This window comes from Staurois parvus, unplaced genomic scaffold, assembly GCF_062004578.1.
Source record: "Staurois parvus isolate SC_StPar_1 unplaced genomic scaffold, SC_StPar_1.0 ptg000530l, whole genome shotgun sequence".
Lineage (NCBI taxonomy): Eukaryota > Metazoa > Chordata > Amphibia > Anura > Ranidae > Staurois > Staurois parvus.
Genome location: NW_028318326.1, coordinates 5123993 through 5150196, shown reverse-complemented (window position 1 = coordinate 5150196; position 26204 = coordinate 5123993). Strand labels below are relative to the sequence as shown.

The window sequence follows — 26204 nt, the reverse complement described above, 5'->3', positions numbered from 1 at the left end:
ATTGTATGTTTTTAAACACTTTTTATACAACTTGTACAAAAACAAAAAAGTAGAAATAAGGTACAGATGCCCATTTTGTAGAGGAGAGATAATCCTGGGGTGACAGCAAGGAACAAACAAGAAAAAGAAAGTGGAGGGGGGAAAAATGGATACTTCCACTATTGATAGCAATATTAACTATGATCCTTTCAATGCTCTATATGTAATTTGACCCTTCAGCCCACTTGGGTGCATCAAATCTCGACACAATATATATCCGAAAACAAGAGGAAAGATTGGAATTCCAACCTCAGCTCGCTAGTTAGAAAATCATACAGCACTACTGAGCATCTCTTTCTTCTTGGTCTCCTTCCAAGCACATATTAATTCACAGAATTAACACAGTATAAGTAAAACATTAGAAGAATCATTGATCACAAATAATAGCCTTCTGTGCCATTGCTGGTGTACACTACCATGATAAAATAAACAAGAGAAGTGATCCTGGACTTTCTTTTATGTCTCTTTTTAACTTTAATATAAACAATATGAATTAAAAAAGTATATGTTGCACGTACTGTTTTCTTAATGACTATGGGGGGAGATTTACTAAAACTGGTGCACACTGCATCTGGTGTAGCTGTGCATAGTAACCAATCAGCTTCTAACTTCAACTTGTTCAATTAAGCTTTGACAATAAAACCTGGAAGCTGATTGGGTAATATGCACAGCTGCACCAGATTCTGTGTGAACCAGTTTTAGAAAATCCCCTCTTATGCGTCTTGCAATCAGAATGGCAAACAATACAAATTAAAATGACAAAATATATCAGAAAGCAATAATAACCTAAATTTTTTTCATCATGAATGTATTTCAGTAAACTTTACTGTGCCTCTTATTACACAATAAAGCAGACTGCGTAACACATCACATACAAAGAAATAGTGCCAGTCACACCATTGTGCATGCGCTGTGATGACCAAATCTTCCCTATATCCTTCCATATTCATAATAATAAAATAAGAAAAATAACATCACAGTTACATAGTTCTCCTAAAGACAAACTGCAGTCATAACAAAAGCACTAAGTTACACAGCTCCTAAATTTTTATACTTTCAGATGTGTGTAAGTGTTGGAATCATTGGGCCCCAAAAAACAGTGAGGGCATTTTATCAAAACTAGAGCAAGCAGAATCTGTAGCAGATGTGCGACCAATCAGCTTCTATCTTCAGCTTGTGCAGTTAAAGCCCAAGTCTGGGAAAGTTAAAGCAGAACTCTGGGAAAAAATATATACTGTATATACACTATATTGCCAAAAGTATTGGTACGCCTGCCTTTACATGCACATGAACTTTAATGGCATCTCTGTCTTACTCTGTAGGGTTCAATACGGAGTTGGCCCACCCTTTGCAGCTATAACAGCTTCAACTCTTCTGGGAAGGCTGTCCACAAGGTTTAGGAGAGTGTCTATGGGAATGTTTGACAATTCTTCAAGAAGCGTATTTGTGAGGTCAGGCACTGATGTCAGACGAGAAGGCCAGGCTTGCAGTTTCCACTCTAATTCACCCAAATGTGTTGTATCGGGTTGAGGTCAGGACTCACTCATCCATGTCTCTATGGACCTTGCTTTGTGCACTGGTGCGCAGTCATGTTGGAACAGGAAGGGGCCATCCCTAAACTGTTCCCACAAAGTTGGGAGCATGAAATTGTCCAAAATGTCTTGGTATGCTGACGCCTTAAGAGTTCCCTTCACTGGAACTAAGGGGCCAAGCCCAACCCCTGAAAAACAACCCCACACAATAATCTCCCCTCCACCAAACTTTACACTTGGCACAATGCAGTCAGCCAAGTACTGTGCTATTGGCAACCACCAAACCCAGACACATCCATTGGATTGCCAGACAGAGAAGTGTGATTCCTCACTCCAGAGAACACATCTGCAATGCTCTTGAGTCCAGTGGTGGAGTGCTTTACACCTCTTCATCCGACACTTTGCATTGCACTTGGTGATGTAAGGCTTGTATGCAGCTGCTCGGCCATGGAAACCCATTCCATGAAGCTCTCTATGCATTGTTGTTGTTCTAATCTGAAAGCTATATGAAGTTTGGAGGTCTTTAGCTATTGATTATGCAGACAGTTGGCAACTTCTGCGCACTGTGCGCTTCAGCATGCACGGACCCTGATTTGTCATTTTACATGGCCTACCACTTCAAGTTGCTGTTGTTCCCAGTTGCTTCCACTTTGTTATAATACCACTAACAGTTGACCGTGAAATATTTAGTAGCAAGGAAATTTCACGGATGGACTTATTGCACAGGTGGCAACCTATCACGGTACCACGCTTGAACTCACTGAGCTCCTGAGAGCGCCCCATTCTTTCACAAATGTTTGTAGATACAGTCTGCATGCCTATGTGCTTGATGTTATACACCTATGACCATGGAGGTGATCGGACCACCTGAATCCAATGATTTGGAGGGGTGTCCCAATACTTTTGGCAATATAGTGTATATATACAGGTACCTCCATAGTAATCAATACATTGTCAGTGGTATTTTATTTAGTCCTGTTGTCAGTGAGAAATCCAGTATTCCTTACTGCATGAAAGGTTCTCTATCCCCCTAATATCCTGTTTACAAGACTGGAGGCTGATATGTCCTTTTTTCTCTCAGCCACTGGTCTTGTACATTCCTCCTTGTAGTTCTTTGAAAGCAAGCTTTCCTGCTTTCTCTAGTGGGCAGACCCGTAAGTCTCAGTGCCCGTTCACATACAGTTGTGTTCAAAATAATAGCAGTCAGACATCACTAACCTGATCAATCACTGTTTTTGGTAGAAATTATATTTCTACATGGCAAATAATTTATTTTGAACACAACTGTATATGTGGATTGGATGTGGTTTGAACCGCATCCAATCTGCATGACATGTGAAAAATCATTGCTTCCTATGGTGCCTGTTCACATATGTCCGGTGCACTGGCGGTGTGGATTCAGTGGGGTTTTAAAAAGAGTCATGTCCAATTTTTGAGCAGTGCAGTGCAGTTCATTTGCTGATTACAAGCTATTGATTTCTATGGGAACTGTTTCTAAACCGCATATATGTAAACAGAACAAGATCCTGAGCTAATCCTGTCCTGAACTTGACATAAACCTGATGTGAACCTGTGAACAACTACTGTATTCATTAGCTGTGAAACCTGAGCTTCAATCTGCACTGCACATATGTGAATCAGTTCTCAGACTGCCCAGTCTGATCCACCCACTGTCCAGTCTGTCCCACCTCCTATGACAAGAGTGTGTAGTGATGTGGGTCCTATTTGTAGAACAGTACTGATCTCCTGCACATACACCCATAGTCCTGCCAACTCGGGACTCTAAATCCCAGGGCATGATGGGAATTGTAGTCTCAGTAAGGGACGACAAACACTAACGGGATGCGACATCTTCTGTGACCCTTCTCCCAGAGCCTGGGGATTCCAGAGGAAGCTGTGGAAAAAAAATGACGTCACTGCTTTTTTAAACAGTTTTGAACATGACATCAGCGATTTTGCTTACCTATGTAAACATGGCCATTATATAGATTTTACCCCATTCCGGAGTTCTTCTTTAAAAATGATCCCTTGCAGCAGGGCTGCATCCACACCGCAAGGGTTGATTGCTCATTTAGGTCTAGGGGACAAAGAAAAGAAGATCTGCTTGCCCAATCCTCTGCTCCTCTGCCCTGCTGTACCAGTTCCAGCAGTGCCTTCTCTCCCATACTCCAGCGGTCTAAGGTCCTGACATCATCAATACCAATGCAGGGTTTTGCACTGGACATGATGATGCCATAGGAGAGTCCAATCGCTGGAGCACAGGAAAGTGCCAGCTCCTGTGGGGGTGGAGGATCAGGTAAGTTAAAGTGCTTTTACCCTCCTCTAGAATTAATGAGCAGTTAACCCTAGCAGGTGCAGCCCAAATGCAAAGCAGGAATTTTAAATGTTCAGAAGTTGGCCTTTAAGCTTTGAAAATGAAAGATAGAAGTTTATTGGCTGCTTCAGATTCTAATGTTCCAGGTTTGGTACATTCCCCTCAGTGTTTTTTTGCAAAGAAAAAGGTGCTGTGTTGGTTTCATTGTATATGGCAAATTTAAATGTGAATAATCAATAGTAAGTATTTTTTTTTTAAATGTTATTATTTTGTATTTGAGCTTCACCTGAAATATAACTCTTTATTCCACACTGGTCTAAATCATGATTTCGCTTAAAACTGCAATGAACATCTTGTCACACTGAATGCTCTCCATTTTCCTGCCAGAAATCTGTCCTCCTACAATAAAATATAACAATGGTAGGAATGCATTAACCACAAAAAATACTTACTGCAGTCAACTATAATAGACCATGGTCCCTGGAGATGTGCTATATGTTGACCCTATCTCTTTGTTACCTAAACATTGTTTTATGTGAAGCGATACAGTGAGTAAACATTGTATCCAGATAGTCAGCTGAATAATTAATGATGCAGCATCACTGTGTGATCTGTTATATTTGGTTACAATATATGGACTTGCTTTTAAAACCTGTGATAAAGGTGCAGAACAGTGACTTGTGGTCCCCACAGCTCACCCCTCCCTATCTGTCATCCACACAGGCTACACGATAACCACAGGCCGCAGGAACCATTGGAACTAAGTAATATAAATCTCTACACAGCCACAATACTCGATAGTGACTTCAAAGCCATGGATATATTAGTTTCATTACTCATAGAACTTAGATAAATCTCCCAGGAAAAGCCACAATGACTAACTTTTGTTGATGATCTTAAAATGAGATCAGTTAGACTAAAATAAATATCAATACACCCCTATGTAATTCCTGGTTGTATTTGATTTACTGTTTTGGCCAAGGTACACATTTGTCTTATTAACATTTCAGCTGTAGTGGAATCTCCATAATCCCACAAGGTGTTGCTTTACTGGAGTTCCTGGGGAATTACCTCCAGATTCCAACAGCCAAGTGTGTTCTACATTATATTTCTTGTTATTATTTTCTATATGGGTCCATGGCTCAGTTTTATGGTCTGCAACCCACAGCATACTGTATATTAAATACTTACTTTGGTCCCTTACAAGTTGGAGGGACAGTCTACACACATTGCACTAGTTGGGCAGTGAGAAGAATATGAAAGAATTATCACCTTTTTATATCAGCTCTTTATAAGGTAATGAGATGGGAGAATTGCAGAGCTACAGGTATACTCAAAACCTACCAGAGGATCAGCTGGTGGGACCCTATACCAAACACAACCCCAACAACATGTTTAAACAGGGGCGGACTGACCATTTGGAAACTCGGACACTGCCCGAGGGCCTGGGGTCAGTAGGGGCCCCATGAGATGCCCCTGGTACCTTTTTCATAGGCTTTTTTGAGTTTGGGCAAGGACACAGGGGCCCCATGATCCCCTATTGCCCGGGGGCCCCATGAGTTGTCAGTCCGCCCCTGTGTTTAACAAAACAATGTTTAGGTCAATGCTACTTATTAGGTCAACTTGAGGTAGCAAATATAGTAGTCTGTTGGATAACCACCAATTTTATTCAAGGAAACATTGGTACTATACTAAAATCACAAACGTCTCATTCATACTGTTTTATTGTTATTATTATTATACAGGATTTATAAAGCTTCAACAGTTTGTGCTGCTCTTTACAGCTTGAGGGCAGACAGTACATTTACAATACAATTTCATACATTAGGAATCAGAGGGCCCTGCCCGTTAGAGCTTACAATCTAAAAGGGGGGGGGGGGAATCAAGTGATACAAAACATAATAACTGTGGGGGATGAGCTGATGGAGAAAATAATGAGCACAGTTGTTAGGCAGAGGCAGGATAGGAGATAGTTGGACAGATTAGGGTAGGGAATTCCATAGGATGGGAAAGGCTCTGGAGAAGTCCCGGAGGCGAGCATAGGAGGAGGTGACAAGGGAGCTAGAAAGCAGGAGGTCTCGGGAGGAATGAAGAGAACGATTAGGTTGGTACTTTGAGACCAAGGTAGTGATGCAACTGGGGGCAGAGTTGTGGATAGCTTTGTAAGTTGTTGTTAGTATTTTGAATTTCATTCATTGGGTGAATGGCAGCCAATGGAGGGAATGGCAGAGATGGGTAGCAGACATTGAATGGTTGGTAAGGTGAATGAGTCTGGCAGCAGCAGTCATGATGGACTGGAGGGGGGGATAGCCTATCTAAAGGTAGGCCAATGAGGAAGGAGTTGCAGTAGTCGAGATGAGAGATAACAAGGGAGTAGATTAGGAGCTTTGTGGTGTCATTAGTTGGGAAGGGGCATATTTTGGAGATGTTGCGGAGGTATGTGTAGGCAATATTATAAATGACAGTGGTTGTACCATAGAACATGCCCACCCAGATTTGGCAAATTGAGCAGCTAGGCTGCCAGTAAATGATGAACTATAGTGTCTCATCAGGTAGGCTAGGTTCTCCACGCCAGTTAATCAAATGAAATTTTAGAATACCAAAATCAAGATCCAGTCCAGGCAACGAGTTAAAGTGGAACATAATTGTATCTGAGCACCACAAACAAAATCATTTTTAGTATTCAAAGCAGACACACCCATCTGTCCATGTCTCCATGTTTTATTTTGTAGAGAAATCACTTTAAACTCCCCCTAGCATTTCTAGCCACAGTTAACTTGAGTAAGGACAGATGATACACGTAGTATCATGGGCAGCACAGTGGCTAAATGGTTAGCACTTTTGCCTGGCAGTACTAGGGTCGTTGGTTCGAATCCCAACCACGGCACCACCTGCCTGGAGTTTGCATGTTCTCCCTGTGCCTGTGTGGGTTTCCTCTGGGTACTCCGGTTTCCTCCCACACTCCAAAGACATTCTGGTAGGTTAATTGGTTCCTGTCTAAATTGGCCCGAGTATGTGTATACATGAATGTAAGTTAGGGACCTTAGATTGTACACCCCTTGAGGGTTAGGGATTGATGTGAATGTGCAATATATATGTAAAGTGCTGCGTAAATTGATGGCGCTATATAAGTACCTGAAATAAATAGTATTTACTTTCTGGAATCCATCTGCCCTCAGCTCAGGCATGCAGGCAGGAAGGTGTGCTTAACTGAGAAAACTTATCTTCTCTTATCCAGATGAAAGAAAAAATGCCCATGAAGACACCTGGCTTGTATGATCATCATCATTTTGACCTAAGCCAGAAACCAGGAAGCAACTGATGAAATGTAAAAAAAAAAATCAAAACAAATAAATACCATATATAAATACCATATATCATCCTATCTATTTACCAATGCCAACAGCATAATGAATATAGTAAGTTAATGCTGATTGAGAGTGTTTTGATTTGGTAACATTGTAACTGAGCACAAGGATCACTCATTTTGCCTTTAGTCCGAGTTTTATATACATCACTACAGCCATACACAGCAGACTATTCACATCTCTTGGACAGAACTGAAACCTGTTTTTTTTTACCCAGTATTATGCAACATCCTTCTCTGAGAACTATAGTGGGCAGTGCATTTAGAAAGCCTCACATTCAGGGCAAGTCAGAAGTATGGATACTGGCAGCCAAAGGCATTTGCAAAGCAGTGCATACAGTGACAGAAGACGAATGAGACAATAAAAAGTATTCTACGTCAGGTGAGTGAGTTTGAATGCATAAACCTTTGTGTCTAACTAGAGTGTGCATCAATTAAGAATGATGTGTATCCCTGGTGTAAAATTCATATTTATTTCAGGTACTTATATTCATAGCCGTCAATTTACGCAGCACTTTTACATATATATTGTACATTCACATCAGTCCCTAACCCTCAAGGGGCGTACAATCTGAGGTCCCTAACTCACATTCATACATACACATGCTAGGGCTCATTTAGACAGGAGCCAATTAACCTACCAGCATGTCTTTTGGAGTGTGGGAGGAAACCGGAGTACCCGAAGGAAACCCATGCAGGCACAGGGAGAACATGCAAACTCCAGGCAGGTGGTGCCATGGTTGGGATTTGAACCAATGACCCTAGTGCTGCCAGGCGAACGTGCTAACCATTTAGCCACTGTGCTGCCCCCATATTTAGAATAAATTATAATTTTTTTTATTTGGTCAGCCCTGCATTTTCTTGCCCAACACAGCTTACTATCACAGTTGCATACACATTCAAAGACCACTGGGTAGACTGGAGAATTACCTATCCAGCTTAGTGTAAGAACATCAATACTCCTAGCTTGCATTGATGATAAAAAATATTAGACTATAATAGAGACACTGAAGAAATGAAGAAAATAAAGTGAGCTAAGCATTCACTGTTTTTTGGGAAAGAATACAGAGAATCAGTGTTGGACTAGTAATAGATAGCAGATCTAGCATATAATTTATAAACAAGGCAACTCACATTATAAAAAAAATGTATGAAGCCTAATAAAGTATCAGTGTTTCTGAATTAAATTATGGGAGTCCCGTAAGGAATGTGTTCTTATGTTTCACATAGGACATCACACCAGCCCACTCATACTCACACATTCTCTGCTAATTTGAAATATAATGTCAGCTTGGATTTGGAATTTCTTACCCCAAATTGTAGGAGAGCCCAGTGCCATCTATATCAAATACCAACTTAATTAGGAAGTCAACACTTTAGTCTGCCTCCCATGCTTGAACAATAGTCAGTGAGGCCACCTATCAAAGTGATTGGCCAGTAGAGAGGTATAGGCAGTGAGAAGCAATAGACCATATGACAAGTCTATCTAGCTCAACCAATATAAAAAAAAATTAAAACCTCCATATACACAATCCTATACCTATAGCTACATTTGATCCAAAGGATGGCTAAAAACCTTTATGAAACATGGTCCAATTTGCCTGGATTTTTTTTGTTATCTCTGTGCCTGCATGGGTTTCCTCCAGGTACTCAGGTTTCCTCCCACTCTCCAATTACATGTTGGTAAGTTAATTGGCTCCTGTCTAAATTGGCCCTAGTATGTGTATATGAATGTGAGTTCAGGACTTTAGATTGTAAGCTCCTTGAGGGCAGGGACTGATGTGAATGCACAATATATATATGTAAAGAGCTGCATAAATTGTTGGTGCTATATAAGTACCTGTAATAAATACATTCCTATGAGAGAGAGAAAAAAAAAAGATTTTGGGGAACCAATGAGAGAATAATGTCCAGAAACAGATGCAAACTCAGAGAAAAAGTGATAGGAGGGGGTTTAGAGATGAGACAGAAGGAATGAAGACAATGTGAGTCACCTGCAGAAGCTCAAAGTCAGTAGCTGAAGAGAAGCACAGATGACTAGAAAATCATTTCCAGAGGAAGGATCCAAGATTTGAGTAAATTCATTGTAGTTCAGTCTTGAATGAATTTCTTGTAACCTGCCAAGCATATGGTATTTTACACTATTTTTTCAGAATTCATCACTGGTTCGGGAATAATTATCTATTTAGATTGCAAACTGCCCATTTGGTTCACGTTTTTGAATGTTTATGAGAAGTACAGACTGTTATTCTGAGTAATTTGGTAAACTAGACAAAAAGCAAACTACTTATCTATTTGGATAGACTTGGACAAGAGCCCATAAGTATTTGCTAATTGTAATAAAAACTGTGTTAGTTAATTACCTTTTTATTGTTTATTTTGTAGGAAGGAAGCAACAGAATGCAAAAATGCATTTGGAATCACAGTTGTCAATGAAAAAAAACAGAGATCAGGTCACTTTATCTTCCCTCTGTGATACCAATTTACAGATTGTTTAATTCCAGATATTCTGGAGGATTTAGAGCTTTGTATTTGTACACAGTTAAACCCCAGTTAACATTGTTTCTTATTGTTGTCTATATTAGCAATGGGAAGGATTGTCTTCACACTGTCCCAGTGACTATTTGTCACCAGTACTAGAAGTGAGGGGAACTCTCTATAGGGACCTAAACAGCAATATAACCATGGCCAAGGTTCTCTTCCTTCACCCATTCTATTTAAAATAGAGCTTTAAAGACCACCTCCATTCAAATTAAAAAAAAACAAAAAAAAAAACACCCTTGCAATACGACCCCCTTTGCACTGCAAAAATTAATTACCTGTTACATCTAAGGTATTTAGGAACAGGCCATATTACTTAATTTTCTCCCCATTCTGGCTAGCTACGGCACTCTTCTCCTTCGCCTGAAGTTCTGGTCTGTAGGTGTAGCCTTGGTGTCATCATGTGCAATACAGGGAAATTATTATTATTATTATTATACAGTATTTATAAAGCACCAATAGTTCGCTCAGCGCTGTACATTACAAAAGGGAGACAGAACATGTGACAGAACAATACCAATACAATGCAAAACATGAGGGGATCAAGGGCCCTGCTCTTTCGAGCTTACAATCTAGGAGGGAAAATAAAACCTATATTGTACATTTTGGAGGTTGGAGCATGAACAAAGCCAGGGGACAAGTTACAGTGCTGCAGGGACCCTGTTGGAATAAGGTAAGTTTTTTTCCTTACCTATCTGCCGCAGACATAACAAGCAATTGATCCTTGATGTGCGGAGGGCCCCGCTGCAAGGGAGGATTTTTTCATAGTCGTGGAGTTGGGCTTTAATTGATGTGTGAGTTGTAATTGGAGAGATTTTTTTGTCTCTACCTGTCCCTGTGGCTTTTTTGTACTGTTGAATAGTTGATGAGGGGGTGCACTGGACACCTTAGCTGCCATTGTGCTACATGCTGTGTGTCCAGTGCGCTCCTGTACCTTTAAAGAGGGGTGGGCTCCCTCAGGTCCACCTGCCCTTGGTCTATCCATTAAATACATGTGCCTCTACTATGGGGGCTCTCAAAATTTGTAGAGTAAGGAACTACAGAATTTTAGGATGCCATGACGAGGCTCTGTAGCTTACGCATGTATTTGCAAATGTGTGCTAACTAAACCCCTGTTTTTAACGCATACTGTTAGACAGGTTAATTCGTTTTTTTGCGGGCTGGTTGGTAAGTTGAGCTGGGAATTTTTCTCTTTTGTTGTTTGACATGCGTCACCCTTTCATGTGCTCCTTGCTGTGATGGCCAGTTATAGATTGGGGCAATGGCCATTTTTTGTACTGTCCCTGTGGCCACCTTATACCAGAACCAAAAGTTAAGGGAGATCAGGGAAAAAGACGATAAAAACCTGACAAAGAGACTAAGAGGGCCGGTTCACACCAGAATCAAATAGGAACTCAGTGCACATTGCTGTGTGATTCTTATGCATTACCTTGCAAAGGGCCATAGATCATTTTTTTTTCCTGGGGGGTCAGCAATCTCAAACTGAAAGCATGGCACAAGATGGCGCTTCTTGCACCAGCTCAGTACAGTTGGCTTTGGGGGTGTTTTCTGAAAGCAAGTGGCCTGTGTGCAAGATCATAAGTCTCTTGACACAGAGAAAGAAAGGTTATTGGGTGTGATCCTCATTGCACTGTATGCCGTGGTATACAGGGACACAGAGTTCAGTGGTCAGTAGTAAGTGAGGTAGAAGCCAGATCTTGTCTAACAGTGGGAGGGGCTTAAATAAAAATGATTGACCAGAATCCATGCCTAGTCATTGTATACTTTGCACACATATACACCAGACCTTGAACCCACAAAACACTCCTACTTACTATGACACAAGTGACAATCACAGGGATACATATAAACCTCAGAATGAAGGATCATTTTTGAAAAACAATTAACCATTTGAGTGCTGAGTTCAGGAGTGCACTGTGTACAGATTGCAGAGTTAAGGAGTGTGTTATGTATAGAATGCAGGGTTCAGGAATGCATATCTCATAGGCCAGTTTACAACCCTCCCCCTTCCAATACAGAGCTGTCCTCCCTCCCCAAATCCTCTCTTCCCCACCTATAGATATCAGCGAGAGGTACTGCTGCAAAAGAGCAGCTACAACTTACAGGAGTGCAATGTTAAGTGAGGAGAGTGCACATTAGTGCTAAGATGGGGGAAAGAGGAAGACATTGGTGCTATGTTGGGGTGGGCAGTGGTGCAAAGTGGAGGGGGGTAATGTGCTAATTGAGGGGAGAGGGGAAACATTGGTTTTAAGTGTGTGTGTGGGGGGGGAGTTACTGCTGCTCAGTGGAGATGAGGGGGGACACTAGTGCTAAGTGGGGGAGGGGAATATTGGTGCTAAGTAGGGCGGTGGGGGAACAGTGGGGGGAGAGGGGGCTAATTAGTGCTAAGTGTGGGGAGAAAAGGGACCTTTGTGCTAAGTGGAGGGAGGGGGGCATTAGTGCTAAATGGGGGAATTTGGGAACATTGTAGATAAGTGGGAGGAAAGGGGGGAAATTAGTGCTAAGTGTGGGGAGAAAAGGGACCTTTGTGCTAAGTGGAGAAAGGGGGATCACTGGTGGTAAGTAAGGGAAGAAGGGGAAATTGGCCTTAAGTGTGGAGAAAGTGGGGCCATTGGTGCTAAGTGTTGGGGGGGACATTGGGGATAAACAAACAGTGAGTGGTAAACTTTTGCACACAGTGCGAAAAACGTGAATTGCAAGTTTCCCACACCGCATTCTAGTGTGAACCTAGGCTTAATGAACACAGCGAATGATTGATAGCCCTCCAGCACACATCTGTACCCAACACAGCACACTTCTGTAATCCCCCTTAGCAAACTTATGTGTGCCCCATAGCACATATGTACCCCCCAACACATCTCTTTTCCCTAGAGCACACTTCTGCACCCCTCTGCACAGCAATGCAACCACCCAGCAATGCTCAGTCACCCTGGCACAATTCTGTCCCCCACAGTGTAATTTAGTACCCCCCCAGGACCCTTGCACCCTCATCACACTTTTTACCCCTCAGCACATTACTATACCTCCCTGTACCTGCCAAGCACACTTTTCTACCCTTCCCTCACCGCATCTTGCCTCATCGCCACCCACCTCTGCAGTCACTGTGCCACTTCCTACTGCTGAAGTTCCTCTGGTGCCTATAGACAAGGTGGGAATACACACTAGGTGGCCTGATGATGGTGGATCCCACACAGATTGTCATTTGCCCAGGAAAGATGCCCCTTGCTCGCAGAAGGTTCCAGGTTCCAGGCAACACAGCTGGAAGTGGGCTCTCAACATCCCCAGCAGCAGTCAGAGAGAAGGACAGTACTACGGGGGTAAGAATGGAGCTGTTCTTAAAAAGCCTTAAAGGGCTTAGAGGAGGCCTGAAACATGAACATGAAGTTGCGTACCTGTATAATGTACTACAGCAAAAGTAACATTTAGAAAACAAGAGAAACTGATTTTTCTGCTGAATTTGTTCTCTCTGTAAACAGAACTGCTGAGGGATCCCTCTCAACATTTATGTCAGACTCTTATCCATTAAAGGGTCTGGTATGGATTTTACAGGAACCCCTGTGAAAAAAAAAGCCTGGGGTCCCCCCAAAATCCATACCAGACCCTTGATTAGGGTCTGGTATGAAATTTGAGGAGGAACAGCCCACTCAACAGTCCCACACCCCACGTGATGGCCATATTTGGTCAGTATAGTCACCTGGGATAACCACTGGTGTGTTTACTATGCCGGTGCGCAGGCTGGGAAGTAATTTATTTTGTAATGTTAGTGATACTGCCACTAAATTAAACACTTTTATCTGCAGCAGCAGCCAGAGGTTTCAATGGGCGAACAGGCTACATCTTGCTATTTGGTTCACCTGTTCAGCAAGAGTTCTCGTCAAACTCACCTTTCACCTGAAACTCATCTATAGTGAAAAGCAACCATAATTCAGCTGGCTTTGAAGTTACCATACAACCCAGCAATTTTTTAGTTCCCCAGGGTACTGAGACTGTGATGGTCTCAGTGGCTTAGGCAGCAAGCAAAATTGAGGTACAAGTGTGTGGCCAGAGCTGTGGTCTAGGTACAAACACCTTTATCTGAATTGCTCAAGGCCCAACAATAAGAAAACTGCTGATATTTGGAGAAATGTGGAGAGTGTGGAGCTGTAACCGTGATTAAAAGGCAACAATAAAAAACTGTATTTTAATAACTGTAGAAAGCTTTTTTCCATGTGAATAAAAGGTTACTGTTGGCTACACCCCTGGCAGTAATAAACTTTGTCCCAACCATTACCACTGTCACTTTTATTGTACAGCTTGGTCAGCAAGTAAATGTGAAGAAACATATACAAACATATCCATAAAGATATGTGAAATAAAAAGGAAATAATCTACTGAATACGGTACATACTATATATGTATTAACTCTATACATAAAAATAATATTACAGCGCACAAATTAAACAAACAGTTGGTTATATAAACAGTGATGAGATAATAAAAAAAATTATAAAAAGTCCACTGTCCCAAATAAACTGTGATACAGTGTTCCAGTCAAAGAAATGGTGCCAAAAAACCAAATGTGTTCCTTAAACAATATCCCTACACTATCCGTGATCACCTTCCGGTACAATCCACACTCACCAGATATGATGGACTCTTCGCTTGTATGGCTTAAGAGTCAAATGAGCTTTTATTGGTGAAGTGTGTTCCCCGGAATGAACCAGATCAAAGCTATACATGCTCCACCCTGGATCTTCCAAACACTCTACCATCAGACCATAAGCTGTAAAAAATACAGCAGACACAGCATTATGGTCTGCTGGAAGAGTGTTTGTGCTTGGGGAGCTCGCTAAACTATTGCTGCCTTTTCTGGGCCAGCACAGAACCAGCTCCTGGGTCCATGCCACAGGCACAGGCTCCGGTGCCAAGAGAGCATATGCCCAAAGAAAGACTGCTGCTTCCTGGGAATGGACACATCTGGAAGATCTGGGGCGGAGCATGTATAGGAGAATGGACTTGCTTTTACAATGGAATGAAGTCTGTTGAGAGATGTCAAGCAAGCATTTCTGCTCTGATCTGGTTCATTCCGGGGAACACACTTCACCAATAAAAGCTCATTTGACTCTTAAGGCATACAAGCTAAGAGTCCATATCTGGTGAGTGTGGATTGTACCGGAAGGTGATCACGGATGGTGTGTGGATATTGTTTAAGGAACACATTTGGTTTTTTGGCACTGTTTCTTTGACTGGAAATCTGTATCACTGTTCATTTGGGACAGTGGACTTTTTATTATTTTTTTATTATCTCATCATTGTTGATATAATCACTATTGTTTCTTTAATTTTTGCACTGTAATATTATTTTTATGTGTGGTGGTTTTTTATCTTATGAACAGCAGCAGTAATTATTTGGATCACATATAATTTTAAAGGTTTTTTTAGGCGCAGGTTAATTTCACATACATTAACTCTATACAGCTTGTCTTATATTTTGGCTATATTTCAGCTATTGTATTAAAATTTAAATTCACCTTAAGCAACATCTTCCAGAAAGTCTACTATGCCAATCCATATCCTCTGAAAACTACATACCAACGCTCCTCCTTCTTCAAATGCTGCACCTCCACCCATTACACATGCTGCTTTGGTGGGGGTCTAGCCGCAAATAATGCTGGCCCCTTGATCCCACTCTGCCCTGCCTTTTCCAGGATGGGCTGCACTCTACAGCTATGTGCCCCCTAGTGGCCTCTCTGGGCCATTCAATGTACTGTAATTGTGCTTAGAAAGGCTAGAGATCCAAAAGACCCTGCCTAACCAGTTCAGTGACTTCACTTTTCCAATTGAAATACAGCAATAAAGCTTGGTCATCAACATGCCACCAGCCTTTGATTGAGCAAATAAACAAAAGCATCACTGTTGGGGTCCTCTCACCTGCAAGGTAAAGTATGACATACACTATGGTTTATTTAGTACAGGAATAGAGAGCATTCACATGTTGAATGAAGTAAAGCTGTGGCCATTTCAATTATCCAAACATGTAGAGTGAAACCCCATTTAATTGTTTTCGTTCCCCTTCACATGATTGGATATTCAATTTTAACATAGCATTGCTTATACATACAGTTGATACTGTACATATATCATTAGGACATGTATCACTAATCAATTGGTTTAAGAAGTGGATACATCATGTGTTTCTCTTATGCAGTCACCCCTTTATGCTTACTGTTCTATTCTCCAACCCTCTCCGTACCAGATACTTGATATTTCAAATGACTTTTGTCAAATGAGCCAAATGAAATATTGTCAGATGAACAGTGACTGCATCCAATCAAATGCAGCCACTGCTTTGGTATTCTGACAGCTGTCAGAATACAATAGCTGGCAGGGGAGATCTCATAATCCACAATTTAATGTGGATGAAGGAATTTTATAGATTGCCCTTGTTTAGTCAGAGGGCTGAATGAGAGAATACTATGTGTGTAGTGTATATGGCTAGCCTAAGTTTAACAGACTTGTGCTTAGAATTTAGTTGGCAGCCTAAGGGCCTGTGTGGATGGGCATCAGAGCTGCTTCTCGCCCCATATGGTTCATTTACACTTGTGGCCTCAACCACTCCACCGTAAACTGCATGCACAGGATAGGGTGTACAGGTGCCATGGCCATGATGCTTTGAATTGTGTTGCAGCAAAAATGATCCCCTCCATGACCAGAAGCACCACCGAACATGACCCATTCAAGGGAATGGACCTACACTACAACAGATTCGCAAGCACTTGTGATGCGGTGGTGTGGGCTATTAGCGGTTAAAACAGGAGGCAATGTAAAAATCAATCATGAATCCTGCTTTAGCTGGCAATGCTAATGTAAATGAGTCCTTACAAGTCTGTGGGAATGCAATGGCAGCATGAATCAGGTATATTGCAATACAGAAGGAGGTGAACTGCAGATCAAATGAACTTGTCAAGGAATTTTGAATGAACTCAGAAGTGTCTCAAACTGTCCAAAGTACACTGCGTTTGAGGCCCAAAGTCTGTTGACACTGGCCCTAAAGCTGTCCATACACATATGACAGTCCCTGGATCTGACTTTCTATTGGCTGGATTGAGTGATAACCAAAGGTCTTTAGGTCAGTGCACAACAGATCCAAATGATTCCCAAAAGAACAAGGTGATTGGTCAGACAGAAAACCTTGCCTGATCTCTACTGCTCCTCTTCCTTCCCTCATAGTCCTAAACCATGTCTGACGGACCATCTATGTCTATGGCCAGTTCAACTATGGCCCACTGGCAGATGTTACATCTGGATGTGGCTCATGAGCTCATGACGTACGTCTAAGGCAGGCCATAGATTATGTGATTGGAAGGAAAGAGAATTTCTTGATTCCTCCATCAACAGTCAGTGTTGATGAGGGAATCCTTCCAGCAGCTCTACTGCGTTCTGCAGATGGGGTGCCTTCCTTCCTGGCAGAACACAATGATTAGTGTTGCCGGCTATAGCTGAAGGCACTAATCGTTTGAGAAAAACCCAACAGGCTGGTTGTACATTATTGGCTTTGACCTAATATATAAAATCAATATAACCCATTCAAGAACCACCTAAGGCAGATACATTTCTGTGATCATTTCCTTTTCTCATAAACCTTCCTTAGATAGCAATCTGATTGCGAAATGTCTGATTTTCAAAAGTTGTTTGAGGGCTTACCAATAAAATAATGAAATTTCCATCCAACCAGGTGAACCATTCCCTTAATTTTTTGTAGGCAAATCCAAAGGTGGTCATACAAGCATAATTTTATATACAATTATTTATTGCCCAGGAGAAAAAATACGATCAAAAAAGATTGTTTGATGTGCCGTACACTTGACTATTTTATTGATTTACCTTCCTTTGATGAAATTTTTTTGCCCTGGCCAATCAGAATAATTTTGATAATATTGATTGGTTTTCCTCAAAATCAATCAATAACATAGTCTGGTGAATTCAATAAAGCATTTACAATACTTTTCTGATGGTAAGTCCCTTTAACAAATGTTAACAAATTTAGGTAGTTCTTACAACTGCCATTTTAGAACCTGGCTGCAACAGATTTTTAAAGAATTACCACAATTTCACAGTTCAACAAACTGGTGGTAATTAAAGTGGTAGTAAACTCCTATTGAATACTTTTACCTACAGGTAAACTTATAATAAAGATTACCTGTAGGGTAAATGAATATCTCCTAAATGTGCACCGTTTAGGAGATATTTGCTGCTTTTGACAGCTGTGCCATTCCTACAGAGCCAGGGGCAGACTAACAACTCATGGGGCCCCCGGGCAATAGGGGATCATGGGGCCCTGTGTCCTTGCCCATACTCAAAAAAGCCTATGAAAAAGGTACCAGGGGCATCTCATGGGGCCCTCTACTGACCCCGGGCCCTTGGGCAGTGCCCGAGTTTCCAAATGGTCAGTCCCCCCCTGGCCATAGCACTGTGCCATGGCCCGGAACTCACGCGCATGCACTGGAGTGAAGTCACCACGGCTCGGCCAGTCAGATGGCCGGAGCTCGCAAACCCAGAAGGAAGACCGGGTAAAGATGGAAGCCTCTGCAGCGGTGACAGCGTGCCGCTGGAGGACTTCATTTTAAGGTAACTCCTTCATAATGTGCTAGTATGCGATGCATACTAGCACATTATGACATTACCTTGCAGAGGGAAATTTTTTTGCAGTTTACTACCGCTTTAAGACTGACTCTGAGCTTGCATACAGAGAAATGCTAGAGCTAAGAGTGGGGCATTTTGTACTGGGAAGCTGTCATGAATGTGACAACTTCCCACACAATGCTTGTGCCTGCTAGGATGCAACCATGCCAGGAGATTCCCTGACTGAAGGCTGAATGTAAACAAATGTGGAGGGGATTTTGGCTGGCATCATCATCAAGATAGGGCAAAGCCCATATCTGGCCAATGACAAGTCACACAGCAGGCACACCCAATGGGGAACTAGTTTCAGAGCTCCCCATCAGGCTTCAGCCACCCACTCCACTCCTGACAGCCCCCCCCTAAAAAAAAAAAAACACAGTTCACTATGGTTCATTTATAAATAGACACAGTGTGTGATTGGTACCAATCACTCATTGTGTTCATTCAGGAAAGGAAGGGGCTCTTAAAAATGACATATTTACTGGACCCTTTCCTAACTCTCCATCCTGGAGGATCTTATTGTGTGCTTGCAGCTGCCGGTTGGAAGGAGAGGATGGAAGTCAGCAGCACTGCGGGGGCACACAGGGGGACCTGAGTAGAAGGGTGCACAGGGAGGGTGATGGGTGCGGGGAGGGCAATTATTGGAACTGGAAAGGAAAAGAATCCAGCTTTCTGCTGCTGCAGAGATAGCCATACAGGGAGTTGGTTCCAATATTTGCCACCCCTCCCCCCCCCTTGCTGATTACCCTCACTGCCCACATCTGATTCACCCAGCTGCCTGGACCCCCCCCTTAGATGAGGACTGGTGGTAACCCCATTTCCTTGGCCCTGCTCCTTTGGCTCCTTTCCTTGCACCATTGGCTGGGGAGAAAGCTCAGTAATACTGAGCTGCCTTGAGGATGGAGTGTCACCTCCTAAACCCGGCCATAAATGGATCAAAACAGGTTCAGCTGACTTCTGTACAAACAGCCTGTTGGAAACTTTCTGCACAATCAGCACCACTGGCTATAGCCGGCAGTACTGATCAGTGTATTCATATAGCAGGGAAGTCTCCCCGCTGTCAAATGGCACAGTAGGTGTGATTCCCCTATCCACATCGAGTGTATGGGTTGGTTAATCAAGTAATCTTTTTTTTTAATTTATTTAACTTGCTGGTTGAACAAAAAAAATTAGTATGGGCTGTCTAAGATAGATACATGTACCTGTTCCTGACAGCTACATGAATCTGTCACAAACAGCAACAATTTCAGTGCAAAGGTTCAAGGAAATTCTAAAGAGTGTCTGCAAGACTTTTTTGAATCTCCCCATTATGCGGTTTTTCGATAATTCATAGATTTGATCATATAGTCCAAGTCTGTGAAGAATCGTTCATTCAGATTGTTATGTGTATGGCCACCACAAGAGTTTGCACAATGAGATTGCAAAGTGTTTGGTCATTGAAATAGATTCAATTCTGGCTGTGATAGGAACACATCTTATTACTTAGTGGTTGTTTTGGAAGAGAGAAGAAATAAAGCACTGCTTGTGCTGAACTGAGGTTATACATCCAGTAGCATTCCAGTGATTTAATGGAAGGTCAGGCAGCGGCTATGAGGACATAAGGGATGTCCTTGTCTCAGGTGCATTGTAATCAAATTGTTTTATTGTTCTGTAGAAAGCCTCAGCCAGCTGAGTAAGATATCCAGAGATTCCATAGCCCTGTGAGTTTCAGTATTATCAGGGGATACCACTGGAGCCATTACTATCCTGATCCCTAGATTGGGGGGAGCAGCACTTTGACCACATCCATTAGCTGCAGTCAGTGGTAAGCAAGGAGATGGCTGGAGGAACATCGTTTAACCGTCATGCCCATCATTTTATTTTATGGTTCTGTTGTCTGAACACAGTGGTGATCCTTGCATTATACACTCAGCACACAGTAGCATTCTATACAATTGTGTGTGCTGAGGACACGTCCTTGTTACAGATGCGCAGGCTGTGAGTAATTAAATATAATTAATAATGTACAGTGCAGGGTACATTTGGGAGGCGGTGAAACCAATCGACCGGCAAACATCTTTCATAGGAGTTTTAAAGATATTGATCTGTAGAGTGAAACTCTCCGGAGAAGCAGCTTTCTCTGCTCTTATCATCACCGGCAGTTGTGTCAGCAATACAGCAGAAGCACTTCTCATCTCGGGGCTGGAGGAGATCCATGAAGGAGGATGGAAGAAGATCAGAACTGGGGATCTGCTGTAGGAATGAGCTGGAGATCTGAGGAGTGGAGAAGAGCTGGAGATCTTACGAGAAGGGGGAAGCTGGAGAATTTAGGAATTGGGGGGAGATGGACATCTGTTGAGTGGAGAGGAGATTAGGATCATTGGGTTAGGGGGAAGCTGGAGAATTTAGGAATTGGGGGGAGATGGACATCTGTTGAGTGGAGAGGAGATTATGATCATTGGGTTAGGGGAAAGCTGGAAAAGTTAGGAGTTGAGGGAGATGGACATCTGTTGAGTAGAGGGGAGATTAGGATCATTGGGTTAGGGGGAAGCAGGAAAATTTAGGAATGGGGGGAGATGGACATCTGTTGAGTGGAGAGGAGATTAGGATCATTGGGTTAGGGGGAAGCAGGAAAATTTAGGAATGGGGGGAGATGGACATCTGTTGAGTGGAGAGGAGATTAGGATCATTGGGTTAGGGGAAAGCTGGAAAAGTTAGGAATTGAGGGAGATGGACATCTGTTGAGTGGAGAGGAGATTAGGATCATTGAGTTAGGGGGAAGCAGGAAAATTTAGGAATTGGGGGAGATGGACATCTGTTGAGTGGAGAGGAGATTAGGATCATTGGATTAGAGGGAAACTGGAATATTTAGGAATTGGGAGAGATGGATCTCTGTTGAGTGGAGAGGAGATTAGGATCATTGGGTTGGAGGGAAGCTGGAAAACGTAAGAATTGGGGGAGATGGACATCTGATGACTGGAGAGGAGCTGACAATCTAGAGGTAGAATTAAATTAGCGATTTTAGGAATTAATGGGAGGAGATGAACATCTATTGGGTGTAGGGGAGCTGGAGATTTAATGACAAGAGGGGAGTTGGAGAGAAATGGAAGTCAGCAGTTATATTTTATGAGATTGACAGTAAAGATGGACATGATCTGGAGATATTATGTGTGGATGGGAGATGATCTGCTGACAAGATGAGATCTGGAGATTAGTGGAGGAGATGGAGATCTAAAGGGTAGAGAAGAATTGGAAAACTGATGAGTTAGAGAACTAATCCGTAGAGAGAAGTTGGAGAACACATGAATAAAGAGGAGTTGGAGATCTGATTAATAGAGGGAAGATGGGGGATCTAATGAGAAGAGAAGATGAGAATCTGGTTGGGGATCTGAGGAGTAGAAATGATTTAGAGATCCAGTGAATAGAGATACGATGGCGATCTTAGTAGTAGAGATGATTTAAAGTTCTGAGTAGAGAGGAGTTGGGGATCTGAGGAGTAGAGAGAAGTTGGATATCCGATGAGTAGAGGTTATATGGGGATCTAATGAGTAAACGGGAGATGGAGATCTGATGAGTAGAGGTGAGCTGGGGATCTGAGGAGTAGAAATGATTTATATTTGATGAGTAGAGATGATTTAGAGATCGGATGAGAAGAGGGAAGTTGGACATTTTGGTGATAAGAGGGGACCTAAAGATTTGATGAGAATGAGCCTAAACTCTGATTTCGAAGATTTAGAGACTTGATAGAGGAGCTGGGAAGTAAAGGGTGCTTGAAGGTTCATTGGGAAACCTAGAAATCTGGAGGTGGAGAGGAACCCCAGGTTTGATGATTTGAGGGGGCTGTCGGTCTATCAGTGTGAGAGCAGATTGAGATTTAATCATGGGAAGATCGACGAAAAGATCTTGTGGATCTGATTGCACGGAACATAACTCAGGCTGGGTTTCTCTGGATAGGAATCCGAGGCAGGGAATACTACATTTGTGAGCAGTACAATCTAGGAGCCATCAGGGTGCTTTTCATTCATCAAAGTTTTTAAAAGTCCGCTCACTGTCCCACCAACTGTGAGCTCCACCTGGAGTCCCAGCTAGGCTCTCCCCTGATTGGCTGCCTGCTAACATGTGACCAGCCCTCTCTCCACCGGGCAATATTTACTTGCTCAGGAATGAAAGAAGTGCACAAGACAGGATCAGGTGAAGCTCGGAGTGACCCTGGAGGTCCCATTCTGAAGACCCAGCGCTGCTCCAGCCAGGACTCCCCCGGGAAATGACTTCTTACCTGGAGTACACATCGTGTGGGGATGTTGTAACCTTCTCACCCAAATTCTGCAGAGAGGGCTCCCTGCAGCCCTATCCCGGGAATGGGGTGGACACTCACTATGCAGGCAGTCTACAGATCGGTGTCCATCAGGGGTCCCACCAGTCCTCAGCACTGTATGCTCCGTGCAGCCTGGACGTCCCTTATGAACCGAGCGCACCTGCTGACTACAACTACCTACCAGTCAGCCCTGACTACGACTTTTCCTATGGATCTATGGAGGATCCTGGGGGACACATCCAATACACTGGTCCGGTCTTCCCAGGGAACGGACCGTATTTTCTGAATGGGCAGCTCTCCTACAAGACCTTTGGGGAGGACACTCAGGGGGGGCCACGGAAGGAGCAGCTGGACCTTCACCCTGGGAGCTTCCAAAACCTCTCCCCTTCTCCTGGCTCCTACCCCAAACCCAACTCCCCAGTCTCCGAGACACACAGCAAACCCAACACTTTTGATTGGATGAAAGTTAAGCGGAACGCTCCTAAGAAAAGTAAGTACAAAGAGAGTCACCAGTTTCCTTAATGCATGTCATTTGTAATGCGAATCAACGGATTTTTATTAAAATGTACGAACTGCGTGAGCAAATTTGTACATTTTTGAAATTGATTTATTTGTACTTTTTTTTTTTTTTTTTGTTTTGATTATCTACTTGTCACCCATAATTCACCATTTTTATCTATGAGAGTCCTAGATGGAACAAAAGGTGAATCTTGTGTGAAAATATTGATAAATACATTTTAGTCTAAAAGAGAATTTGCTAAGACTGGAACAGATGTGCATTGCAGCCAATCGGCTTCTAGCTTCCATTTTCAAAGCTTAACTGAACAAGCTGATGTTATAAGCTGGTTGGTTGCAACCATTTTCAGGATGGCCATACACAGTACAATCACCTTTAGATCTGCCCTGAACTATGTAGTACAAGTCTGCTTGAATGGATACATAGGGGTAAATTAACTAAAACTGGAGCCTTCATAATCTGGTGCAGCTGTGCATGGTAGCCAATCCGCCTCTAAGGCTGGCCATACATCATACAATTTTTTCCTGAGAATTTTACTTTAGATTTACCAAAAACCATATAATATGAGGTCAAACCGAAACAACACTTTCAATTGTATCCAAGTAGGCAGGTCCTTGCACTACATAGTTGAAGGTAAATCTAAAGGAAATTGGGTAAAAAATTGGCCAGCCTAACTTCAGCTTGTTCAATTTTAAGCTTTGACAATAAAACCTGGAAGCTGATTAGTTTTTATACTGAGATGCACCTGATTTTGCACTCTCCATTTTTAGTAAATAACCCCCAAATTAAATCAGTTGTTTAGGTATGTCTAGTAAGTAACCCCCAAATTAAATCAGTTGTTTAGGTATGTCTAGTAAGTAACCCCCAAATTAAATCAGTTGTTTAGGTATGTCCTTAGTTTTTGTAACTCTAAAGCAGATTGTATAAAACATAGGACTGAGTACATGGCCAGTTTAAGTAAATTCCCCCCCCCCCCCCCTTGTATATAAAAGTAGCTCTATACATGGACATTTTGGTTTTGTTGAAACATAAAGCAGATGGTAACAATGTATCAATTTGTGTTCAGTAATTCTTCTTTTGTAGCTGATTGTAACAGTTTTTATCCCCTTGGCAGCCTCCCCTTCTGAATATGGAATGAGCAATCCTCCCAGCACAATGAGGACAAACTTCACCACCAAACAACTCACAGAACTGGAGAAAGAATTTCACTTTAACAAGTATTTGACCAGAGCCAGGCGCATAGAGATTGCCAACTCCCTCCAGTTGAATGACACCCAGGTGAAGATCTGGTTCCAGAACAGAAGGATGAAGCAGAAGAAAAGGGAGAGGGAAGGGATCCTGCCAAGCCCCCCAAATCCAGGAACTGTCACTGTGGACTTTCAGCAGAAATCAGCCCATAAGACTGAGCCCCTTTCCCCATCCAATGAGATCCCTTCTTCCTAGGGACACTTACAGTTCTGATTTCAGGACATCTGCTGCCTTTGCACTATGCAATGCTATTGTACTTTTTCTGGGTGGCTGAATGAGAATGAACATTGTATATTTAAAGAGAAATAGCCCAGATATAGTCTCCTCTTTGCTGTATTCAGGGAAAGTCGCATGCAACACAACGAATCCTGGTTAGGATCTTCTAATAATCATTTCTTTGTGTTGGTCTATTGAGTTTACTTAAAGGGTCATGCCATGCATGCACCTCACTATGCAAGTACTGATGCCCATTCACTTTGGATGGCCATAGATGGGGTGATTTTTATTTTTTTTTTCATTCAATATGAGGATTTGACTTTTGCAAAAAAAAAATCGAAAAGCCATAACTGTTCAAAAAATGTAAGCAATCGTTGTTTGAAATAAGCCCTCCTCCTTCTTCTTTTTTTTTTTTCTAGGAAAATGCACATCCCAATTATTTTTGTTTTATTGGTGTTGCTGATTTTGCACAGCCACTTTATAGCACCCCCCCCAATCTCTTTGCCAATCATCTGGCGATTTTATTTATTTTTTTAATCTACATTAGTAAATAATTTCATTATCCGACTATTTATCGGACATTTTGTTATAATTTTCAACACAATCCAACTGTTATTGCAACATGCCTTCGAAACCGGTTCAAAATCGTTCCATCTATGGCTCCAGCTTGGTGGCATCCATGTGCTCAACCAAAGATGGAATTGGGATGCAAACTGTTTTCTTAATCTTATTTAAAATTTGCACTATTGCCTTTAAAATTGGTTTTTCACTGTGAGATTGTTTTTGATACCTCAGATATTATTTGGCCACATGGCTTGGTTTCTAATGTAATTGCTGTGTATATATATTTTTAAATACAAAATAAAACTGGAAAAACTATTCAACTTCATGTATTTGTGTACAATAATAATTTTAACATAGAAAATGTACAGTTTAGTGTGTGGCTACTAAATGAGAAAAAGTACAAAATGTATTTAATTTCTATGTGGATGGTTGTGTTTTTAAACTTTTTTTTTTAATTTTTTTTTGGGGGGGGGTGGGGTTCATGTGGGAACATGAAAAGGTCACTCAAAGTCCATCATGGGAACATCAACCTTGTCTACTTTGTAATCCAAAAGAAAACCAAGAGTATATGTAAGCTTGGTTGTTCTGTAGATTCAAACTTTTTGCATATTAAAGAAGAGTTCCACTTCAAACGGGTCCCTGGCTGGGAGAATGACAAATTCTCACTTTCAAAGTGAGCATCACAAAAGCCTCATCAAATCTGAAGCACACGTGTCTGCTTCTTTTCAACAAGTTCACAGGGTCAGTGGAAATGACAGCATACCGAACAATTCCAGCCAATGCCCCATCACTAGGTTTCCTAGGAGTACAGTCAGTGGAGCAATTGCTGACACCGCCCAATGTGGACTGCAGAAAGTGGGCGTGGCTTAAACCCAAAAAGTTACTTTTGGAAGGTTCGGTGAAGTTTTTGA

General features: G+C 42.1%; 2 protein-coding genes across 2 annotated transcripts in view; both read left to right on the top strand.

Moving 5' to 3' along the window:
• Window positions 1–26204, top strand: part of MTX2 (metaxin 2) — a 269812-nt gene that overhangs the window by 92324 nt on the left and 151284 nt on the right. The window lies entirely within an intron of this gene.
• Window positions 21193–25613, top strand: HOXD1 (homeobox D1). The gene is made up of 2 exons (XM_089690373.1): window positions 21193–23238; window positions 24380–25613. The coding sequence occupies exons 1-2, from the start codon at window positions 22698–22700 to the stop codon at window positions 24706–24708; spliced, it is 870 nt and encodes a 289-aa protein (XP_089546499.1). The 5' UTR covers window positions 21193–22697; the 3' UTR covers window positions 24709–25613.

Excerpts from the sequence above, each read along its gene's own strand:
- HOXD1 (XM_089690373.1), top strand. The coding sequence starts at position 22,698 with ATGACTTCTTACCTGGAGTACACATCGTGTGGGGATGTTGTAACCTTC. Across the intron at positions 23,239-24,379 it reads GCGGAACGCTCCTAAGAAAA|CCTCCCCTTCTGAATATGGA; the intron begins GTAAGTACAAAG and ends TCCCCTTGGCAG.